The 11,558-nt window shown below is 30.4% G+C and overlaps 1 protein-coding gene across 1 annotated transcript; it reads right to left on the bottom strand.

Annotated features, from left to right (window-relative positions):
• Positions 1-9,280: 9,280 nt before the first annotated feature.
• On the bottom strand, positions 9,281-10,865 carry LOC149180275 (myb-related protein 308-like). The gene is made up of 3 exons (XM_089418153.1): positions 10,564-10,865; positions 10,302-10,431; positions 9,281-9,980 (listed from the first exon to the last, which is right to left on the bottom strand). The coding sequence occupies exons 1-3, from the start codon at positions 10,694-10,696 to the stop codon at positions 9,503-9,505; spliced, it is 741 nt and encodes a 246-aa protein (XP_089274279.1). The 5' UTR covers positions 10,697-10,865; the 3' UTR covers positions 9,281-9,502.
• Between the last annotated feature and the right edge of the window lie 693 nt (positions 10,866-11,558).

The raw sequence follows: 11,558 nt of genomic DNA, 5'->3' as shown, positions 1-11,558 counted from the left end.
CTAAACATGATATTTTAAAATGATTTTCTCTTAATTTTAATTTTTTTATTATTAGTTTAGTTTACTAAAGTATAAAATTGTTGCTTCTTATTTTCCAAAATATAATTTTTTAAAATGATTCTTCTTAGTTTTAATTTTTTTATTATTATTGCAAATGTTAGTAAATCAACATTATACTTTATATAATATTTTTGTTTTTTAATTAATTTTTAAAAAAATATTTAATTAAAAATAAATTAATATTTTCAAAAACATTTTTTTTAACTTTACAAAAATATTTAAAAAAAATAACTTACATATATATATAGACACCCCTCAATGATGTATAACTAAAACATAAATCAATTAAATGAAACCTAACTCAAATGATTTAGTTATATATCAATTAAATGAAACCCCAGGCCGACTCGCGCTGTGACAATGACATGTGCGTTGGAAAGTGCAATCAGAACCGTAAATTTTGGAGACTTTTTATGCTGCCTACCAACCACTCTGTTGACCCAGAAGCGTGACTGTGAATATCCATTAAGAATCATTGTAGCCACCAACCCAAACAGTTTGGGTGTACATTCTAGAATCTCTCTGCCGCAGCAACTTCCATCTACCACTTGGAAATACAGCGCATTCTCCCGACATGAAAATCTAAAACCGAGCCACCTACTTCACAGTCAATCGAGTAGTTGCGTGAATATCTCAGGCTCCATTCCCAAGAATAACTACTGACGCGAAGGTTCATCTTTAGCCACAGTTCATTTCTGACAGTTTATTTACAGGTCTGCTAACTATTTTACTGACCAATAACACATGGAGATCCCATGTGGACCATCTTGGCAACTTCTTGTTATCTGGTCGTACTCTCAACATAAACAATTCCATGCTTGAGTAAACCTAATGGACCAACTCTTGGTTACCTAATCCCACACTGAAGGCGCTTCGAGGGATACAGCGTAGTTTCTGTATGTCTGATTAGCCACTCCGTTAACTACATGTGAGGATGCCAGGGATACCTTTTGTACTGCATTGATTCCTATATATATCTATCAGTCATAAAAGCATTTTTGATTCATTGAAGCTTCGTCGTATGTAGGTAAAAAACTTGCAAGGTTTTAAAAACTTCCAGAGGTATTAGTTGTTTGGTAGGAGTGGTACTCTCTAAGATTCGGTCACGAGATAGTCTCAGTCATTAGTGTAATTAAGCAAACGAAAAAAACAAAAAAGTAAAAAACTTGCAAGGTTTTAAAAGCTTCCATAGGTATTCGTTGATAGGTATTAGTTGTTTGGTAGGAGTGGTACTCTCGGTCGCGAGATAGTTTTAGTCATTAGTGTAAGTAAGCAAACGGAAAAAAACGAAGGTGTGTGGAGTTTTATAAAGTTGTACTAATTATTTGGTAGGGTAGTAGAATGAGTTGTAAACTTTAAAAAGTTGTACTAACTATTTACTAGGAGTGGTAACTATTTACTAGGAGTGGTAGTTAATAATATTTATGTTATAAATTGTTATAAATTATTAGTATTTAACTAAATATATAATATATAATAAACGTGATATTTAATAAAATTTTGTTATAAGATGGTTTTTTTATTGAGAAAAGTGATAGTCTAAGTTATTAGTATGTAGTTAAGTATATAGTATATAGTTAAGAAAAAAACATTGAAAGTTTTAAAAAGTTGCATTAATTATTTAGTAGAAATGATTATTTATAATATTAGATCTTAGTTATTAATATGAATGGTAGTTTATATATATTTATATATATAATCCCTTAAGTCTTTATTTCAAATTCAATAATATGTAGATAAATAAAATGTTTATAATGTAATTTTCTAAAACAAGAAATCTTATAATGTCTATGACAACGTATTAAATTTTTATATAAATTTAATGTTTGTAAATAAAAATGTCTCAATTTATAAGCTCTTTTTAATATTATGTATTTGAATATTCTTAATATTATTATATAATTTTGTTTTTGTGGTTGGTAAAATCAAGCTACTCCAATCTTCATCTCTAATAAAGTATTTTTGTATTATTTATTCATACATAAATAATACTATCCAACTCCTTATATTTTTCAATTAAATATTTTTAATATCATCTCATATCTATTTTTTTGTGTCGTTGGTAAAAACAATGCACCCTACAACAATGATATACCAACTCATTTTGTTTTTTTAATTGAACATTATATATATAAAGTCAAAACTATTGTAATCTAATAAAATAATTTTATATTATTTATTCATACCAAAAACAATAACATCAAATAAATTTGTATAGTTTTATTTGTATAGTTTTATATTAATTATTTATACATATATTAATTTAATAAGAAAAAATAATTTTTTTTATTTAATATTTATTAAAATGACAAATTATTCATAATTTATATAAATATTATTTTCTAAATATATTATTAAATAATTATTATAATAAATTAATATATATATATATATATATATATATAATCTTATTTATATTAAAAAAATTAATTTATAATGATGGTGTTTACCATATTTAAAATACTATAAAGAAATAAAAATATATAAATGCATATTGGTAAAATTTTTACTATTTCTATAATATTAATTTTTTTTCGAAAATTTAAAATTTTTGTTTTTATTTTTATCACTACCTCCCTCAAAAAAGAAAGCGAAAACCCCTTATTTTCATTTCTTCTATTCTATTTTTCAAAATGAGTGAATTTCCTAATTAACACCTGAGTGAATTTCCTAATTAACACCTTCCACGATTGATTTAAGTATTTTTATGAATGTTTTGCTCTTCATCTACCATCTCATTGTCGATGTCCAAACTCCATTTTTCATGAAAATTCTACCCCGGTTTTCATTTGATCCCTTTTTTTCTTCACCGTATGAGTTTATGAGAACAAATAGCCAGTAAATATCTTAGAAAATAATATTCGTTATACGTTAAAGCTATATTTTTATAATCCAAAATCTATATATAAAGTTTTTCTAATTTTCTAATTCGTTATGTTCGTTATACCTTTACTAATTTATAACGATTATACTCTATGCTCTTTAGTTGTATCCAGACTTTCACTTGAGTCCAATTTTCTGAAAATAACTAGATTGTATCTGCTGCTGCATCCATTAACGCACATTGGGAGTAAAATGTTGGTTCTTATGTCAACCGGTAATAATGACCGTGACTTTGATCGTACTGGGTAGAAATAAAACAGAAAACACATGGTTGTCCAATTTATTTATCTTCTCCTTTCTTTTGCTCTTTCCAAATCACCGTCGCAATATGCGGCTGAGTTCACCAATTTCGCATTATAAAAATTTAAAGTGACAAAAGTCAGACACTATTTTTGAGGGTAGGTTTGGTGGTGGAGTGAGGTTTTTGACTGGTCATGAAACATGTTATGGTGAGGCACATTTCATTGGATAATAGATTTTGTGTATTCATATACTCTAGGTTAGTTAGAGGATATTTTTCATGTTGTTTATAGATTTTGTGTATTTAATATATAGGCTAAAATCAATTACCAAATTTAAAGTTAGTTGGAGGTTTATGATTAAATTTTTAATCCACATAAACATACAACTGTGATATTACTAAAGTTGAAATTTATAATAGATATAAACCTATAATACTAGGTCATACAACTGTGCTATTACCAAAGATGCAATCTGTAATGGATATAATCTCAAAACTATGATATTACAATAACTCAAAATATTGCCAAACTATTCCTTACTGATATAGTTGTGCTTCAAATATTAGGTGAATTATAGATTTTGGAATCTCCCTTATTTATCTTCTTGGTATTGTTCTGATTTTTCAACTATTCCTTACTGATATAGTTGTTCTGATTTTTCATTAGCTAGAAATGTAGATTCAAAAAACTCTGCTTAATAAATCTATTAAATCAATAAAAATAACTCACATCACCAAATCTTCAACTCAAAAATATGTGAATTATGGATTTTGTGTATATAGAGTAAAATAGCTATTGACTTTAATTAGCATTAGACACTCATGCTCAAATCCATAATAAACCTACACTCATACAACTATGATACTACCACAGCTGAAATCCATAATTTACATAAACATAAAACTATAATATTACTGACTCACAATATTGCCAAACCTCAAACCTGATAGAGTTGAGGTTCAAATCCTCGTTAAATTTGGCATTTTTAATATAAAAATCCATAAAAACATAATAAGGGCAACGCTTCACATGCATCGCTTAGGGTTACATCATGTCATTGTAAGCGGGCTGCGGTTCATCGTATATTCCCATGTGATGTAAAGAAATTAAGGCGCAAGTCACGTTGACGCCCGAGTCCATTCGAATACAATTTTTTGGCAGCTGGGAATGGAATTTGATGGCAACTCTCTAGTCATTTTCGTCATCAAGCGTTTTGTCCAGCTAATAATTTTAGAAAACGAGGTTCTTCAAATGTCAAATTTAACTGCCTTTCAAATTCCAACATCTTCCAGCTAACACGTGTATATTTGATTTGCGTAAGTATTCACCTGCATGTAATGTCACTCAAATATACCTGAACTATCTAATTAGGGTTCATCCCTGAGCGTAAAGTGAAGTTTAATTTTATTTCAACGGTATTTTTCAGAGTCACATTGTGTTTAGTCCGAGCTGGGCCCAGAGTGTTACATTTCTTCAAAATTACAGATATTCCTCACTGGATTGAGATTGACTAAAAATTATGGATATTCTTTGTTGGATTGAGATTGAGCATGAAGGTTCACTCTAATCTCTCAACCTATTATCTTATGATACAAAAATTCTAGTTTTTTTCTAGCTAAAAAATTTCAAAAAGTTCTCAAATCCAAATGCATTTATATTCCATTTTCATTAATTTGGTTTATTAACTATGGCTAATTAGAAGACCTCATTAATTTGAAGTTGAACTTAGAGTATCTCCCCTATCTTCTTTTGGAACTTCCCATTCCTTGACTATTTTTTTTTATCTCCCCAATTCAGTGTCTGTCTAGTCAATAATTTCTGACGCCTTCCTATGATTCCTTTCATATTGTAGGCTTGCTTCCCAATTTCTGCCCCTTATTCCCTCAGGAGTTGTCAACTTGTTCTAAAAGGAAAGAGTTTTGATGGTTGATCTCTAACTTTAGATAGGGATTGCTCCTTTGCCATTGAAATTGTTTCCTCCGCTTGTTCTTTTCATGAATTTCCTCCTTTTCCAATCCTTGAGTTACTTCTTTCTCATGGGGAACTTCTTTTCACTTATTTTTTTGTGGTGCTTCTAATTTGATTTTTTCTTGAGCCTTGTCATTTTCTTCTTGAGTCTGCAAGACCTCAAAAGGGTTTTCTAAGGTCAAGCTACATTTCTTCCGTGAGTGGATTGGGATTTAGAAAGTGCTACATTTCTTCCGTGAGTGGATTAAGATTTAGAGAGTGCTAGATTTCCTTTGTTCCTACCTTTTTTTTAAGTGTGTCATTTCTCTTCTTGACTCTGTTGTATCCCCCCTTTTACTAGAATGTGACTTCTTGCAATCCCTTGGAAAATGACCATATTCATTGTGGTATTTGTATTTGAAAGGTAATTGTTGATAGTCAAGAGTGTGAAAATAGAAGCATTCTCCTTGAGTGATCTACTAGATCTAGTTCAATGTAAATTTTTGTAGGAATCCTTTGGGTTCTTATCTAGATATTTCTCCAACCCATGTAATATTTCTCCCAAACAATCATCACTCTAGCGTGAAAGCTAGAGTGGACTCTAGCATGAAAGTTAGAGTGGACTCTAGCATGAAAGAGGAGTTGAAGAATCTTGACCCAAACATGAACTACATTTGGGATCTTCATTTGTATCAAATTCGAGCGATCATTTGTTCAAATACATATCTCTTACCCCAAAAAAAATAAGGTCATTTTCAAAAAATGACATATTTTCTTCCTTAAATTCAAACATGAAGGAAAAAATCCATTCCTACATGAGTACATTTCAATATTACCTTTCATCAATGGCTTCCAAGTTTTCTCCAACCATAGCTCCATGGATTTTGGGGAGAACCACATTCTTGTGAACTTCTTCACTAAATCTCATTCTGAATATGCCAAGGAAGTTTTTCGAAACCCCATGCGAAAGGCCACCAAAGGAATAATATTTTCCTTCACAATATCATCCTTCTTCACAAATTTTGCATGCACTTCCTTAGATCTGGGTTTTTTGGAAAGTGAAGCTAAGGGTCCCAACTTCATCGGTTGGGGAGGGAACAACCCCTCTTAAGCGACGAGTTCAAAAGAAAGATCACACCTACTTGAAACAAGGTAGAGCCCAAAATTTCTTCATAATTTATTTATATATATCACATTAATAATGAACAAACAACACACAAATAATGTAATCATTTTAAATTTTATTAAAACAATTATTTTTAAAAAATGTTATATTTTTGTTAATCATATATATATATATATTGTTGGCTTGACCTATAAGAAATTTCAATGTTAAATCGCATAGTTTACATAATACTTCATATCATAACATGATAATCACCAATTCACTTTCTTTTTATGAGCTAAAATATTTAATTATATTATTGTAATAATAATAATATTTATTTATTATTATTATTTTAATATGATTGAAGAGTTTTGGAAAAAATGGTAACTTCAAAATATCAACCGCCACTTTTACACTAGATACAACTATTCTAGAAATGCCAAAAATGAAACACTTATAACATATCTTTAAAGACTTGAACCCATAAAATTGGAAAAACAAATTGGTCACCTAACAATAATAAATTATATTTTCAATATAATATGTAATAATAAATGATTCAATTTTCAATTCAATAATATAACATAATATTTACTAATTTTAAAAATTTAATTTAATTTTAACTTATAATTTAAAGTCTCTCCACCCAATTTATTAAAATAGTTTTACTATTACTTCTGAAACATTATGTATGAAAAATCGTTTACTAACTTTAATTCACATTATTATTATTTAAATACAAATAAGGCAACCCATGACCAATTGGTTTGTTTTATGTTTAGTACGCGCTACATCATTTCATGGGGAGGGGGTTAAGGATGGGAGTCACTTTTGGGGAAATTAAACTATCCCAACCGGCTTGTGCATATGTAGCCAAATTTAAGGATACTAGAAAACTAATTATAATATTTAAGATTTAAAAAAGTGTTTTTTTTGTCAATTATTTTTTGGACATATATTTTTATAAGTTAAAAGGTTGTTTGGAAGAAGAGGTGGTGTTAAACATGAATGGCCATCATCCTCCTTTATGCTAAAGATGCAAGTAACTTAGGACTCTCAAGGATTTCTACTTTAATATGGGTATGCCTATTAGCACTGATAAAACAAAGGTTATGATCTAAAATGATCACTTACACTAATTTCATGTATAACAACAACATCTTGGAGGAAGTGGCTTCTTCAACAAAAACTTATCTAAAACTTTAACACTAAGAAAAAAATAAATAAAAGATGCAAAACATATTTTAATCTTAAAAACAAATGTAAATCAATATATTTTTTTCTATTACATAAAAAAAATTCTAATCATGAAAATTGAGGTTGCAACATGTCTACTATCCAAAAAAATCAAATAAATTTAAAAGTGTTTTATTATAACTTATATTATTAAAATAAACAAGGATGTACCTTTTCATATTCTCTTCATTATGGTGTGCATTTTTCTTATTAAAAGAATAACTATGACTAGGTACTTAATACATACTTAATAATAAAGTAAATCAATTGGAATATAAGGACTTCCTAAAATTAATTTAAACTCTAATTAAAACTACTTATAATATTGGTTAGTATAAAAATATAGAATCTTTACCTAAATTATTGAATAAAAAATGAAAAACTGGTTAACCAGACATAAAAAAATTATTAAAAATATTTTTAAAATTAAATAATAATATAATTATATTTTTTCCCTCAAAATTTATAATCAAAATTAACTTCATTAAATATTAATAATCATTATTTAAAAAAAAACACATAACACAATAACAAAATTTTAGACTGACAAAAAATAATATCATAAATGAAATAAAAATAGTTATACTTTGTATTTCAACAATGAGATAAAATAATAGAACTTTTAGGCAGCGGCTAACCAGCTTGCCATAGGGCATTAAATGCCCGGGGAGATGCAGGCTGGATAACCCGCTAACACGCGAATTCGGAAACTAGGCATTAAATAAGAAATGGGAATTCACGTGTTAGCGAGCTATCCAGCCTGCATCTCCCCTGGCATTTAATGCCCTATGGCAGGCTGGATAGCCGCTGCCGAATTTTTATGCCGTGATTAAAAATAATAAACTAAAATATTTGTTATGTGTGTTTTGTCCTATCCCGAGTGTGATACTCACACTACAAGAGGACAGAACATCAGACTTGTTATGTGTTAAGATAGATCTGCTAGATCTGCTGAATACTTCATAAATTTTATGGATCCAAAATGAAGATAGATATCTGTTTGTCATTAACAAATTACATACAACACATTATTTAGAAAAAGAAAGGGGAGATGTACAGGCCTGATCTACAACCTATTCAACGACACACAATTGCTGCAAAGAAGGATTAGAAAACGAAGTGTACCTTCCCTAAACTGCACCATGACCATACCATTGAACATAGTTACCGGAATTCTTTTTTCCATTCTGGCTTGTTCATAATATTCACGATCAGTAACTGTTAATCACCAATTATTTGACTCTGGTTTGTTCATGATATTCATGATTGTTCATGATATTCATGATCAGTAACTGTTAATCGCCAATTATTTGACTCTGGGCAAATTTTACCTTTAACTGTTAATCACCAATTATTTGACTCTGGGCAAATTTTACCTTAACTTCTCTCAAAATAGGCTAACTGTGCAACTCGATTTTTTAATTTTTGTCCATAGAAAAAAAAAACGCTTTCTTTTCATTAATAAAAAGAGAGTAAATTCGCTGTGGATTCCATACATTTTCTATTGAACTTTCCTGTCTGTAGCGGTGATTTCCTACCCTTTTCTGACACAAAATTATGCACTTTGTTTTCCACCTGTGCAACTCAAATTTGCAACCACTTATAAATGGAATTCTGGGCAACGCCATTCTAAATTAAGTTCTGGAAACTTCGCTAATTCCAAGCAATCACATTTACAGCACGGTGCCTAACAACCATGGAATTAGGTTTGAGATTTGAACCTAGACGGATTAAAAATCAAATTGGAGGAAAAAACCAAAAATTTCCAACATAATCTTGGTTGATTATATAATCGAAACATCACTTTGATAATTAACAACATATCTGCAAATTATTGCACAGAACCTCATATTTTGGGAGATACAATGGAATGGAGAACTCTGAAGTATCATAGTCACTAACATTATACAGAGAATCCTACTTGCCATTGGCAATCCTAAGATTTTTTCAAGAGATTTTTTTGGAGATCACAGTCAGGAGCATTCTAAAAGGTATGTCCATTAATTTCTACTAGCCATTCTCAAGCCTAACAATCAGAGCAGCAACTTCCACCAATGGTTTGCAGGCCAATGTGACAGCAGATCTCTCTTTTTTTCTGATCTTGCTCCATATAGTCGTTAGACGGCTTGATACCACCAGAGAGCCCCTTAAAATTGCTTGAAGCGCCCTGGACTTCTGAGCTGAGGGATGGCAAGGTAATTGAAAGTTCAAGATTGACATCCTCGTGACTGGTAGAAATGACCTTCGGCCCTGACAAAGTTCCTGGAGCGATCTGCTGTTGCTGTTGGAAAAAATCAGTGCACACCTCATTCGGCTTACAACGTCGCTTCGGCAATACATGAATATACTCACTGGAGCTGCCATGTTCTTGCTTTTTTGGGAGATGGGTATTATAAGAATCAACACCTCTAATTGCTGACAGTTTTCTCTTAATATGAGTGTTCCAGTAATTCTTTATCTCGTTATCAGTTCGTCCTGGCAGTTTGCTTGCAATCAGTGACCACCTGCAATATACATAAATGAATGTGGGTTGTTAATTGTTTTGTTTGGGGTGAGGTGCTATGGTTATTATTTTTTCATTTACAGTTAAATCTAGCTTACTGAACTATACTGTTTTGATACATATTGTTATAGTAATTTTAGGCTTATAAATATTGTTAAATTAGTTTGGAGTCCTGTGAACTTTTAAATAAATATATCTGTGAGCTATACTTCGAACTAAACACTTTTAGCTAAGAGGAAAACTGATTTCTTTTAGAAGAAAAAGAAGGGCAAAAAAATACAAGTATGTGTTTTATAGGCTATAATGAAAGCCATTTTCTTACTTGTTGCCCACCATAGAATGAAGTTTTATAATAAGTTCATCTTCTTCTGGGCTGAAATTGCCTCTCTTGAGGTCAGGACGTAGATAGTTTATCCATCGAAGCCTGCAGCTTTTACCGCACCGTTGCAGCCCTGGATGGAGATCAAAAACAGGTTAGCATTGATTACAGGGCAGTGAGTTACAGAGAAAACGGAATAGTACATAACATTTAGGGAATGAACAATGAAAACCCAGAGAGAAAGAAAGATATGATTATGTAGAACCTGCGGCCTTGGGAAGGGAACGCCAGCAGCCTTCCCCATGGGCTTGGATATACGCAATGAGTATCTCATCTTCATCTTTACTCCAGGCGCCTTTGTTTGTATGGGCTTTTTCACAGCAAGGAGATCGACCCATCTCGCTTGTGTTCACCAATCCATATGACGAGCTTACCTGACACACAATAGAAAGCGAAAACGTGCCAGGGAATCCCAACCTACATTTGGGGAGGAGCCTCTGGGTTTAAACGATAACAAAGAAAGAGGCATTATACCGGGTGTTAAATCTTCTTTGGTTTAAGAAATTGAGACAACGTCACCACAAAGTCTACACCTCATGAATGCACTGGACATGTTCGTATGTGAGCGGCACATGCATCAAATTTATTTGTTGATTCATTATCCAATGATTAACGAGCGTTATATTATCTTTGTTTTTTTTTAAATAAAAAAGCAAAAACTTGTACAAGCATAAAAAATCGTTCATTATTACTGGAAACAAAATTTAAGAGTCATGTTGTAGTTTAGTAAAATATAAAATATAAATATAATATAATTCAAAATATAAATACAGTAGATATATATTATTATTTAATATAAAAAGTTAAAAAGTTATGTAGTTATTTTAAAATGTTAGGAAATAAATTTAATTTTATAAATTTCTATTTTTTTTAGTAATATTTACCATTAAAATTTTATATTTAATGATTTAAGGGATCAATTCATGAGATGTAGATTAGTTGGTTTGAATATGATTTGGTCCTCATAAAGTTTTAGGTTCAAATTTTCTCGAGAGAGGTTGAAGATGGAAGCCATTTTGAGAATTGAACTATCCCAACTCATTTTAGCACACATACATAAATAATAATGGATTATAAGATTATATTTCTAGTTGTTATGTGAGAGTATGCATAACCTAAACTTTTTCCAGAGAGGTTGAAGATGGAAGCCATTTTGGAATTGAATTATCCCAACTCACTTTAGCACACATATATAAATAA

Source organism: Pinus tabuliformis, chromosome 3_2 (assembly GCF_031772625.1).
Source record: "Pinus tabuliformis cultivar Carrire ecotype Pingquan chromosome 3_2, CPIR1, whole genome shotgun sequence".
NCBI lineage: Eukaryota > Viridiplantae > Streptophyta > Pinopsida > Pinales > Pinaceae > Pinus > Pinus tabuliformis.
This window is presented reverse-complemented; position numbering and strand designations above follow the sequence as displayed.

Excerpts from the sequence above, each read along its gene's own strand:
- LOC149180275 (XM_089418153.1), bottom strand. The coding sequence starts at position 10,696 with ATGGGTCGATCTCCTTGCTGTGAAAAAGCCCATACAAACAAAGGCGCC. Across the intron at positions 10,432-10,563 it reads TTCCCTTCCCAAGGCCGCAG|GGCTGCAACGGTGCGGTAAA; the intron begins GTTCTACATAAT and ends ATCTCCATCCAG. Across the intron at positions 9,981-10,301 it reads CATTCTATGGTGGGCAACAA|GTGGTCACTGATTGCAAGCA; the intron begins GTAAGAAAATGG and ends TGTATATTGCAG.